The sequence below is a fragment of the Antechinus flavipes genome, chromosome 2 (genome assembly GCF_016432865.1).
Source record: "Antechinus flavipes isolate AdamAnt ecotype Samford, QLD, Australia chromosome 2, AdamAnt_v2, whole genome shotgun sequence".
In the NCBI taxonomy this organism is placed as follows: domain Eukaryota; kingdom Metazoa; phylum Chordata; class Mammalia; order Dasyuromorphia; family Dasyuridae; genus Antechinus; species Antechinus flavipes.
In genome coordinates, this window is record NC_067399.1 from 348,532,392 (window position 1) to 348,545,864 (window position 13,473).

The following is a 13,473-nucleotide window of genomic DNA, read 5'->3' on the forward strand; positions in this document are numbered from 1 at the left end:
TTGGAGTTTTCACATTCGGGAGATTTCAGGGTTTAGTATTAAATATCTGAATTCACACCTCCCTTGAAGCTCTTAGGGCCAGAGAGCAGGCTGGGAGATATCCCACAATCCCACTCTCTCATATATAAGAAACAGACAGAGGCTCTTGGAGAGAGTTCAGCTGAATTAGATTGAGAGGGGAGCGTCAAGTGAGTTCAGCCAGAAGCCCTCTCTCGGAAGAGAGTTATTTTGGAACATTGACTGGGGTCAGAGAGGAGCACTCTGGGAGGAAGCCCACAAGCCCTCTCTCCAAGGCAAGAGAGATTCATTCCATTTTCCACTTGGCTGGCTGGAAGCTGGAGAAAGCAGAGACAGAAGCAAAGGACAATCTGCAAGAGCTCTTGGAACCAAGCAGAGAGATAGGCCTCAACTAACGGAGGTATTTTGGAAGGAGAAAATAAACATTTGCATTTTTACCAGCTGGCTGCATTTGGGATGATTATTACTCTTAACCGAAACTAAGGCTGCCTCCAGAAAACCTCCCCAAGAAACCTGCTCTCTCCAAGAGAGAACCTTTATATTATTTTAAAAGAAGAAAATCACCACAAAATGTGGTTCAGAATTCAACTGAATTCTAATGGATTAAATTTAGAAATACAGTTCTATTGCTAACCACTATTATATTTTTGCCTCAAGGAATTCTACTAATCTTCAAGTATATGATCTGTCCTAGGAAGTTCAACCTAATATAATTACATCACCAAGCTATCTTTCAGTGATGTTTGGTTTAGCATTCCAGAAATTCTGGACCATTATCTTGGACTCTGAAATGAATTTAGTCAATAATCACTTCTTAGAAGTGATGGGAAAGAGAGGAGGAGGTTTGTTGTCAGCTACTATTTCCAATGTCAAATATATTGTTCTCCAAATCTCATCTATATAATCAATAATGTTACCCTCAAGATCAAAATATCATCTCTCATGTTCTGTTCTTTGTTTTGTAAGCACTAAACCTAAAAAAGGGCAGCAATTCTTTTGCTTGGAACTTTTGACTGGAGACTGAGGCAGTGACTGATCCATCTTATTCTTAGTTATCAGCCCCAATACTAGAATGTTATCTTGCTTAGAGAAATGTATCTTAATTTATCCTTTTGTTAAATTTGACTTGCAATAATACTTCATAATTTGTTATACCCACAGGACTATTTTTGTATTTCATGTATTAAAATATCAGAGAAATTACTCATCATGTGTATAACATGGAGATCATGAAAAGACTATGGTCTGTTCTCAGCAGTTCTCATTAGGAAGGATTGAAAGATCAAATCATTAACAGGTATTTACTTACTGGTAAGCCAACTATGGTGCTAAGTACAGGAGATTTTTTAAAAGGCCAAAAAAAAAAAAAAAAGCAATCTCTGTTCTTAAGGAGAGCAATCCAATTCAGGGAGATAAAATGAAAATAACAAGCACAAAAAATATGCATGTAGATTATATTGGATATACCAGAATTAGAGAGGACAGAGAAGGGAGGGTGATGGATTTAGATGAGATTTGGAAAAAAGCCAAAAGCATCAGGAGATTGGGATGAGAAAGAGAATTCCAATTGGTGAAAACACAAGAAGTAGGGAGATGGAATCTCCTGTAAAAGAAACAAAAAGGAGGTGAAAGTCACCAAATTGCTGAATTTGTGGAAGATAGAATAAGATAGAAAAGAAAGGAAGAAGCCAAACTATTAATAGATTTAAAAGCCAAAGAGGATTTTATGTTTTATCCTGAAGGTAATCCAGAGTCTATGGAATTTGGAGAAAATGGTAAGATCTGTGCTTTAGGAAAATAATTTTAAAAGCTGAATTTAATAAAGTCTGAGGTGAAAAAAAAGACTACTGAGGCTGGGAGAACAACCATCAGTTTAACAAATAGTGTAGGTGTGACCTATAAAGGGCCTAACTCAGTATCTGAGAAGAAAAAGGAGTAAACAAGATATGTGATGAAAGCAGAATTGACAGGATATAACTACTGACTGAATGTGGGATGGGGTTGAGAATGAGAGACACTGAGAATGACAACTACTTATTGAAAAAGTTGCTTTCTCCTGGGAGAGAAGAAAAAAACTATACAGTCCATTGATAGAAAGAAGTGACTCAGGTTCATTCTTACACCTATTTCTGGATCAAGAAATCCTGTATTCTGTACATCATGAACTCAACTTCCTGGCCTCATCTCATCTCCTGGCAGGGGAAGTTTCTGTCTAGTCTTATATTCCTTTTCCTCACTGTGTCTCTTGCACAGTAATACACAGCTGTGTCCTGAGTATTAAGAGAATTCATCTGTAGATGTAACATGCTGTTGCCATCATCTCTGGAGATGGTGAATCGACCTTTCACAGAGTCTGCATAGTATGTACTACTTCCACCAGTACTTATTCTTGCAACCCATTCTAGTCCTTTCCCTGGAGCCTGGCGGACCCAATCCATCCAGTAGCTACTGAAGGTAAATCCAGAAGCCTTGCAGGAGAGACGCAGAGATCCTCCAGGCTGAACCACATCTCCCCCAGATTCAACCAGCTGCACATCACACTGGACACCTGAAACACAGAGACATTGCATTAAAGTCAATAGTCACATTAAGTCACTACTTCATATTGTCCCTCCCTCTCCATCAAACTACCTTGGAAAAAAGTCAGAAGGAAAATCCAGTTCAACTTAAATTTCATGATGAGTTTCTAGATTAGTCCTCTGCACAGAAGGACACAAAGAGCTTGAGCTTGTGTCCCAGAAATACAGGTTCAGGTTTAGGGCTGCTTTTCATCTTAGTAGGGAGGGACCCAATTTGCATGTCTTGTTTTACTCAAAAAAGATGAAGAGCACCTTCTTCCTCCCAGGAAGAAGTTTCTTTCCTGAACGTCAGAGAGAAAGTTCACCTAGGGCTGGTTCCAAAGCACTGGGAAATGTTGGTGATACTGAGATCCTAGAGCTGATGGTTTTAACTCAATGTCAATAATCCCATATCACCCCAATTAACAACTGGATTACATGTATTCTGTATTACTAATACGCTTCTCAGCAATCTTAGTCCCATTTCTGCTTGTCAACGCTCCTCAACCATTTTTTTTTTTCCCAAGGACCAATAGATTTAATCTCTCTTATGAATCACTTTCTTCTTATGTTCTCTTGGCCTGATCTTTGTCATCTCTACTGCTTCTGGATTCTACTTTTTGTTTCCCTTTATGTCGAATTACATAAATAATTTATGTAATTCTATTTATGTATAATTTATGCCACAGTCCCAGTCATATTTTACCATTGCATTGCTAGGAGCAACTCATATTTCTGTTAGTCTCTTCTGAAGTCACAGTACACATTAAGAAAATGAAAGTGTCCTCCAACGCTTTGTCCTCAGAGGGACATAGTCTATTTGATCTCACTGATCTAATAATCTGATTTATGAAACAAGTATGGTTCAGATTTCTGTTGAGATGATCTTCAGATTTCAGATATCATTCTCATTACCCAGAACAGCAAGCTCTGCTGCCATCTGCTGCACACTTAGTTGTATATTCAGGAACATTTTTTTCATTTTCACATCCACTTTATTTTTTTTTTCTTCAAAAGAAAGGTTTATTATTTCAGGGTCCTTATTCTTTTAGAGAACTAGATCTAGTGTTTTTTAAAGAGATTGTCATGATTTTCAGGGGCTCAATTAATTAGGGGAAAAAAACACCAATTCCACTTTTTGTTATCATAACAGCTCTGGAGTTTTTCATCATATATGTAGCAAGCCAATCGACTCATGTATATTTGTTTTCTCTCAATTAGCTATTACATTTATGGTAGTTCCTTCTTACTCTCTTATTTATCAAATTAGGAAAATTAAAACTCAACAGAATTGTGAACAAAGTTCAATGACTGTAGAAGAGAGAGATTCATGATGGTTCTCTTCAAGTGTTGAGTTCATGAATCATTATTTCAGACATGCTAGTGTAAGAGTCTTAGTAGAGTTTTTCCATTTCAAACATAAAATGGGGACCCTAAAATCCTGTTCACAGATAGTAAAAATTACAAAATTTGTCAAACTTGTCCCATCCAGTGTTTGTAAGGGAAAATTTTTAAATATTTACATTTTTTACCCTTTTATTAAAATATGAACATCTTAATCAAACAGAGAGAGATCCTCGCTCATATGATAAAGATAACTGATGCCACATGATCAAGCTCTAGATTAGCCATGTTCTTTGGGTTGATATAAAAATGTAGTTTAGCCAATCCTATGGTTAATAGATGGAGAGTCAGTTTTGCTGTCAGAGACAAAGAGAAAAGCAGGTCCAGGAAATACAATTGTAAGATCTACCTAGCAAAGATCCTTTTAAAAGTTTCCATAAAAAGTAACATGGAAATTTTACAATAAGAAATAGGAAGTAAGTGGAAGAGATGAGTGGGGTTGGCCATATATATTCATTCCTTTTATGTATCTTGCAGCTAGCTTACTCCCACTCTTCCCACTGACTCTGTATGTATCTATGAGAAAGTGTGCCTCATGTTTATAGGCTCATGTGATAACCTTTGTTTTTGCTTTTAATTAATTTTGTCACCTGATTTGGGCCCATGACTTCTTAAGGCCCACAAGCTACTTAGTTATTGTACCCATATTGTAAAGTCATGTACCCATGACTTAGAAGAGCAGACCAAAAAGAGGATACTACATTAAAAATCACAACCTGGGGAGGGGAAGGAAAAGAAGGAGACATTCCTTAGATTTCCTTTAACAGTGATATGGAGAAATTTGTGTCAAAATCTGATCAAATCAGGAGGACCTGAGTTCAAATCTGGTCTCAGACACTTAACACTTTCTAGCTGTGTGACCTTGGGCAAGTCACTTAACCCGAATTGCTTGGGGGCGGGTAGGGGGCAGTAATCTGATCAGATATTCTTAGTCATGTGACCAAGAAGGTAGAGGAATCTTTATCTTTTCCAGTCTTCACAACAACTCAAATATTTCCAAAAATAATAATATTACACAGGAACTAAAATTGATTTCAGCTATTAACACTAAGAACTCATTTAAATTGATGAACTAGCATCAGAGAAAATTAACTATTCCTAATCTATAATGTGCTCACTCAGAATTCCCTCTCATACCAGCTCCCAAACACTTGGAGGGGTGGCTCAACTTGACTCATTAGCTTACAATAGAACTCATTTCTTCCCACTTCACACTGTACAAATGGAGAAAATAAGATTTTTGCTCTCTGAAGTATGGCAGCATATTGTGTCGCAACACTACCTAGCTAGAAAACTAAAGAATTGAGAGAACTGGAGTATGTGAAATGCAGAATGCATAGGATTCCACCAGATCTTAAAGAAAAGGTCCTGTTATCCACCTGAAGCCACTTTGTCCCTTCAGAAGTCACATGGACAGAGACTGAGGACACAGAAGTCTCTAGACAAATGAAAATCTACCATCAATGTGGAAGGAGTTAGAAGGTAGAGATATGTGAACATAATAAAGAAAAAAAACTGAAATTATGAAAGATCTCAAAAAGAAGACTCAGAAACCTTGAAGATAAGCAAATAAACAAATTAGGAAAGTATGAACAACATAAGAAAAGAGAGCCCCTCAAATATCTTAGCAAGTCTACATAATGAATAAATATAATAAAATAAAGGGAAATTCATCAATCCATGATGCAACAGAAGATTCTATGAATTCCCAACCTCTCTTGAGAAGTGACAGCATGGAATCACAGTAAAAATGTTTCCTAATGATGCAAAAAAGAAAAGAATTATGAAAGCTGAATTTATCTCCTACACATAATTGGTAGAATAAAAAAACTTAAATCTAAGATGGCAAGTGTCACAGAAGACAAAAAGAAAGAATAAGTGATTGGGAATATAAATGTAAGAGAAGAATAGTCTGGAATGAGAAGAGCAAAATTCAATAATGTTAAAAGAAAACATGATGTCACAATGTAAAAAAGGCAACTTAAAGGCTACAGATCACCCTGAAAAACATGACAAGTCAAAAATCTTAAACATCAAGATGTAAGAAAAAAATAAGTCCAAACAATGAAACAAGATTCCCTCGAGTTTATAATCAAAGGGTTTAATTTTGCTTTTTTTTTTTTTTTTAATTATTGTTTGTTTTTTCTTTCTTTTCTCTTCAGGAGATGATACAAGAACATTTCAGTTGGCACCATTTTCTTGATTCAGAAGTTCTGGACAGTTTTTTTTTCCTCTTATTTCTTGCTTTGGTTATAACTTTTTGCCATGGTTTGTAACATGCATGGAAATACATCAACACGTGTATATTTATAACTTATCATTGTTGTGCAGTCATATTTAACTTTTTGTGACTCCATTTTGGAGTTTTCTTGACAAAGATACTGGAATGGTTTGTTATTTCCATCTCCCATTTATTTTACAGATAAAGGAAACTGAGGCAAATAAGGTTAAGTGATTTGCATAGGATCACAAAGCTAGTAAAGTACCTGTGGCTAAATTCAATCTCATAAAGATGAGTCTTCCTGATTCTAAGCCCAATGTTCTATCCACTGTGCCATCTACTTCTCCATACTTTTATCTATAGATAGATATTTATATACACATATGACTTTTGAATATATGTGTGTAAATATATATGCATATGTATGTATATGTAGTTTTATAAATACATTGTATTAGTATATGTATGTATGTATATACCAAAAGTGATCAAAGAATATGAACAAGCAGTTCTCAAAAGAATACAAATTATTAATAACTGCATGAAAGAATGTTTCAACTTATTAAAAAAGAGTAGAAGAAATGCCAATCAAAAAAAGCTCTGAGATCTAACAAAGATGATAAAAGATGAAACTAAAGCATTGGGGATCGTGAAAAGACAAGCATTGTGTACTGTTGATGGAGTTCAGAATATATAACAAAAAATGGAATTACAAAATAACATGACACTTAAGAAATCAATTTCAAAATAGTGCATATCAAATAAATTTTTTATAATAAAACATGTTTGTATCATGGGACATGCTTTATAAACAGATTTCATTTCCACATTAAATAACAAATTCAAATAAAATCGACTTTTCCATTGATGTAACACAAAATGTTCCTTAAATTGCTCTTCTCCAAGAAAACTGATTGAATCAGTTTTAATTTAATTTAATTTAAATCAAAATGATTTTCTTCAAAATAAAATTGAAGATATTTGTGATTTAGTTTTAATAATTAATGAAGTAGCTTGATCCGATAAACTTTGCATTAATACCAAATTATTCTTAGATCATATTTAAAATATTTAAGGACCTTTATGTTATGAAGCAGTAAAATAAATACCAGAAGTGAAAATACAAAATAGATTTAGAAGAGCATAACTGTAAAAGAATATTATATAAAAATAGTATGATAGAGATTCTGTTACAGTTCAAATGATCGGAAGAAATCATCATAGATCCATCACAGGTTTCAAAGTTTTGCTATTTATTTACATGGAAATAGCTTCATATGCTCAGATACAACAGAGTCATAAATAAATGAGCAATTTGGTTTGATATGTGAGGCAGTATCTAGACAGTAACAAGGATGTATATTGAGATGCTGAGACTTTCCCATCAAGATTGAAGTAGTAACAATGAAAAAGTTAGATGAGCTCCAGTTTTTCATCATTTGATGATTAACAAAACAATCTGGGAAGTTCCCAAAAGGATGTTGTGACTATCTTTAAAAATGCAAACTAGACATTCTAGGAGGCTTAATAAAGGTACAGGGTTAGCTCATTTTAGCAATTCCTGTGAAAAAGCTATTTAGGGTTTATATCATTCCCCAGTCTGAATTTGTAAATGAAATCTTTTGAAGAAAACTGGTTTAGAGTCATGCCTAAACAGAAGGGGATCTAAAAGACCAATACTGATTAGAGGACAAAACCAGAGATATTTTATTTGTTAAGTTCCAAGAAGCCAGAAGTGAACTACAGTAACCAGTGGAAAGGATGTGTTACATAAAAATCGGGTCAAAGTTTGGTGATACCATAGGGGTATAAAGCTGGTTACTAGGGCACAAGAATGGAGATCAGCTAGCTCCTTACTGGGGGATTCAGACATTGAATAATATGTTGGTGGGGTTTATTCACTCTACCAGTTCCCCATCACAAAAAAGTATGGCCCCAAGTCTTTTGGGACTAAAGCAATGGTCTGACCATCTAAAGTTCCTTCCCATTGAGAATGGGCATAGAGTTGTGTCTATCCTACAGGGTTCCAATTTGGAGGGATGGTGAACTTGAGGGACCAGGAGCTGGTTGAAACAGCATCTAGTGAGTTCTGAATCAAAGTGAATTGATCAAAAGCTATAAAAATGTCTGGTTGAAGATGATTTCCAATGGGAAACATTTCTCTTGAAAAGATCTTCATAAATATTTACAGAAGGCTCATCTTACATCCTTTAATTTGGCCAAAGAATTATACCCTACTTGTGGGAGCCAACAAGGCCAGTCAGGGAGAACTAAAGAGGAAAAGAAAGAGAGATATAGATAGTACCTATCATTTTATCCAATAAAATATATTTAAAATTAATATTTTAAAAGTTTTTAAATTTGCATTTTTCTAACCAATAGTAATTTAGACCATTTTTTAGACCATTTCAGCCCATTTAGACCATTTTAAATGGTCTTGATATCTTCATTGAAAAACTGATTTCATATCCCTTGACAATTTATCAATTGGAAAATTATTCATATTCTTATAAAATGGAATGTGTTCTTTTTATAGTAGATATGAAATGTTTATCTGATGAATTTTGGAGGGTATGCGAGAAAACTGGGACACTGATGCATTGTTGGTGGAATTGTGAACACATCCAGCCATTCTGGAGAGCAATCTGGAATTATGCCCAAAAAGTTATCAAATTGTGCATACCCTTTGATCCAGCAGTGTTTCTATTGGGCTTATATCCCAAAGAAATACTAAAGAAGGGAAAGGGACCTGTATGTGCCAAAATGTTTGTGGCAGCCCTGTTTGTAGTGGCTAGAAACTGGAAATTGAATGGATGCCCATCAATTAGAGAATGGGTAAATTGTGGTATATGAATGTTATGGAATATTATTGTTCTGTAAGAACAGAGAGGACTGGCAAGATTTACATGAACTGATGCTAAGTGAAATGAGCAGAACCAGGAGATCACTTTACACTTCGACAACGATATTGTATGAGGATGTATTCTGATGGAAGTGGATTTCTTTGACAAAGACTCGGTTTCAATTGATAAATGATGGACAGAAGCAGCTACACCCAAAGAAAGAACACTGGGAAATGAATGTGAACTATTTGCATTTTTGTTTTTCTTTCCAAGTTGTTTTTACCTTCTGAATCCAATTCTCCCTGTGCAACAAGAGAACTGCTCGGTTCTGCAAACATATATTGTATCTAGGATATACTACAACATATCTAACATATATAGGACTGCTTGCCATCTAGGGGAGGGGGTGGAGGGAGGGAGGGGAAAAATCGTAACAGAAGCGAGTGCAAGGGATAATGTTGTAAAAAAATTTACCCTGGCATGGATTCTGTCAATATAAAGTTATTATAAAATAAAATAAAATATTAAAAAAAATGTTTATCTGAGAAACTGTCTATAAAATTTTTCTCCCAATTCTATATTTTCTTTTTGATCTTGGTCACAAGATTGTTTTTCTTTTTGGCACAAAACCTTTTCAGTTTAAGGTAATTTATATTATTCATTTTATACCCCACAAAACTCTGCATTTTTGTTTATTCATTCCAGAAGTCTGATAGGTTATATATTCCATATTCTTCAAATTTGGTTATAATATCTCCACTTATATATTGGTCATGCATAAATTTGATCTTATCTGAGTAAATGGTATAACATATGGTACCAGTCTGCTCTCTCCAGCTTTCCCAACAATTATGAATAAATAATGAATTCTTATCCTGAAATCTTAAAACTTCACATTTATCAAAACATTAATCAAACATTTACTATAATCATTTGCTAATGTATATTATATGTCTACTCTGTTCAACTACTCAGTTCATGTCTAAATTTTTCTAAGAGCATCTTGCTCAACATCTATTATAGTGCAATAATATTCCATCACAATCACATACCACAACTTTTTCAGTCATTCCCCAATTGTAAGACATTCCTGCAATTTCCAGTTCTTTGCCATTGCAAAGAGAACTGCTATAACTATTTTTGAGCATACAGGTTCTTTTCCTTTTTTCTGTAGTCATTTTTGGAAATAGATATAATAATGGTATTGTTGAGTCAAAGGGTATGGACAATTTAATTACTCTTTGAGCATAACTCCAGATTGCTCTTTAAAATTATTATGTCAGTTCACAATTCTACCAACAATGAATTAATGATCCAAGAATTTTAAAAACACAGGCATTTTATAACCTTTTATTTTCAGTTTTTATTTTTATACATAGTGCTACTATAGGTGGTTCTGAATGTTTACCTATAGAAAATCTCATTCACAAAACATATATACTGCCTTTCAGCTTGCTACATCGGTACACCTGAAAAACTGTTGTTTTTTAATCAGGTTTTTAAAGAAAGGGTTTTTTTTAAAGCAGTATCATTTGTGGTATTAGTTTTTAAAGTTGTGACTCAGTTTGACAATGTTATATTGCTTTTCCATAAAAGAATTGGGACCATTGGCATGGTCTCTGATCTATCCTGAAATATCTGACCACTACAGGAAATTTGCAAGGAAAATATTAGTACCTTTCCCATTTAACCTTATAAAGATAAAAGAGCTCAGCTCTCCAGGTTTCAGTAGCTAAGACCCATAGTTTAATGGCTTCATTCCCTCTCCTCAAATTTATTTGTAATTCACTTTAAATAGAAAATATCTTAAATTTTCTCTGAACAATTGCATTAAGAGTAACAGCATTTCATTAATAATTAATTAATTAAGATAGAAAATGAACCTTTTACCTCTTGACATTTGTTCAGTTTTCAACCTCAGCACTATAAACCTATAACTTGGGAGCTTTAATCAAAGCCACTAGCAATTATAATGGACCATACTCAACAGTCTTCTGCATGCTAAATTATCTGGCACAAGTCCTGTGTAGCCAATAATTGCACAAGGAAAATTATGGAGTTTATACTAGCGCATTATATAATGTACAATTTCTCCTTGAAATTATCAAAGGAATCTGCTCCATTGTAATCATTCTAGACCTCCTTCCACAATTCCTTGTATTCATTTGAAGATACAAATGGTGGGGTAGAGGGCTGAGATCCCCAATAGGCATATATGAGATTGCATCTGGGGCTCTCTCTGTGAAGGTATCTTTACTAGCTACAAACTGCTGGAGAAAGGCAAAATGTTGTTGGGGAAGATACATCAATGCATGGTGAGGAATTATGGATCGTGGTGGGCTCATGAATATCATTCCTTAAACTTTTCACTTGAAGGTCATAAGTATAATTCCACAGTTTTGAGGTCATAAGCATAACTCCTTGGTTTGATTCATCTCAGCAAGACTTTTGAATTTGCCCAAAATGCCTTTAAATGTTGGATGGGAGGAGTTGCCTCAGAGAATTCTACTACCTCCAGGTATATAATCTGTCATAAAGGAGTTCAATTTAATATAATTACACTACCAAGCTATTCTCCAGTGATGTCACCACCAGGAAGGGTGAGCCATTATATTGAACCTTGAAGTGCACTCAGTCAATAATCAATTCTTAGTCATGGGAGAAAGAGGATCAGGATTGTTACCAGCCACCATTTCCAACTTCCTACCAATTATGTTGTTTCCCAAGCCTCTGCTATATAACAAACCGTGTTACCCTCAAGCCCATGAAGTCATATACTTTGTTCTGTTCTTTGTTTTGTCCTCACCAAAAACCTCAAAAGGGCAGATGTCCTTCTGCTTGGTCTATTTGACTGGAGACTAAGGCAGCAATTGACCCATTTTATTCTCAGTTACCAGCCCTGATACTAAAATGTTATCTTGCTTTTAAAAAGGTGCCTACGTTTATCTTTTTTTTAATTTAACTTGCAATAATATTTAATAATTTATTATATCTCACAGGACTATTTTTGTGCTTCATGTGTTAAAACATCAGAGAAATTAATGATTATGCACATAACATTGAGATAATGAACAGAACACATCTCAGCAATACTGAAAAGTATCCTCCAAGAAGGAACAAAAGGCCAAAAAAGCAACAAGCATTTATTAAGCAATTACTATGTACTGAGGAAATAAAGGCAAAAAACTGTCCCTGTTTTTGAAGTCATTCTTATTCAGGGAGACAACATGAAAGTATGCACGAAAACATATGTATAGGATTCATTCGGCACAAAGATACTGGAATTATAGGAGAAACAGAAAGGAATGAGGCAAGGTGAGACTTGAGAAAAAGCCAAAAGAGACAGGAGGCAAGGATGAGGAGGAAAAGAACTCCAGCCAGTGAAAGAATGTGGAATAGAGAGATGGAATCTCATATGAAGGGAATAGCAAGGAGGCCAATGTCACTGAATTGCTGAATTTGTGGAAGAATAAGATGAGAAAGATAGGAAAGGAGCAAGCTATGAAATGATAAAAAAAAAAAAATAGGATTTTATACTTTATCCTGGAGATAATAAAGAATCCCTGAAATTTAGGGAAAATAGTCAGATGCTTTTAAAAAGATACTTTTATTGGGGTGGGAGGGTTGTTTTGCCACTTTTTTCTTAAATAATAGCTTTTTGTTTTTCAAAATCTTGTTGTTGCTGTATACAATGTTCTTTTGGTTTTGTCACTTAAGAAGATTCTTTTGAAAAAAGAATTTAGTACAGACCAGAGTGAAAAGATTACTGAAGCTGGGAGAACAACCATTAGATTAGGTCTAACATTGAGCGAGCTACTAAGAGCCTAATCAAGGGTGATTGCAGCAAATGAAGAAAAAAGGAAAAATAATCAAAGTTATGTGATGAAAGCAAGGGGAACAAAAGATGGTTGAATGTGAAGTGAGAGTGGAAATGAGAGTGAGACATTGAGAATAACAACTAATTACTGGAATAATTGTTTTCTTCTGGGAGAGAAGAAAAAATAACACAAGCCATAAATAGAAATAGCTGGAACATAGCACACTGTTGCTGTCATCTCTGGACATGGTGAAACGATCTTTCACAGAGTCTGCATAGTATGTATTACTCCTACCAGTACTTACTCTTGCAACCCACCCCAGTCCCTTCTCAGGTTCTTGGCAGACTCAGTCCATCAAGTAGCTACTGAAGTTAATCCAGGAGCCTGGCAGGAGAGACGAAGAGAACCCCCCAGACTCCACTAACTGCTCATCACACTGGATACCTGTAATACAAGAGACATTGCATTAAAGTCAATAGTCATCTTAAATCACCTATTCTTATGTCCCTCCCTTTCCATAAAACTACATTGGAAAATAGTCAGAAGGAAAATCCAGTTCAACCTAAATTTCATGGTGAGTTTCTAGATTAGTCCTCTGCACAAAAGGACAC

At 34.9% G+C, this 13,473-nt stretch overlaps 1 gene segment (V, D, J or C); it reads right to left on the reverse strand.

The window, feature by feature from the left end:
• Window positions 1–2,198: 2,198 nt before the first annotated feature.
• LOC127546685 (immunoglobulin heavy variable 3-74-like) lies at window positions 2,199–2,749 on the reverse strand. The segment is given in 2 exon segments: window positions 2,199–2,566; window positions 2,650–2,749. Coding segments are annotated over 2 exon segments (414 nt in total).
• Window positions 2,750–13,473: the final 10,724 nt, after the last annotated feature.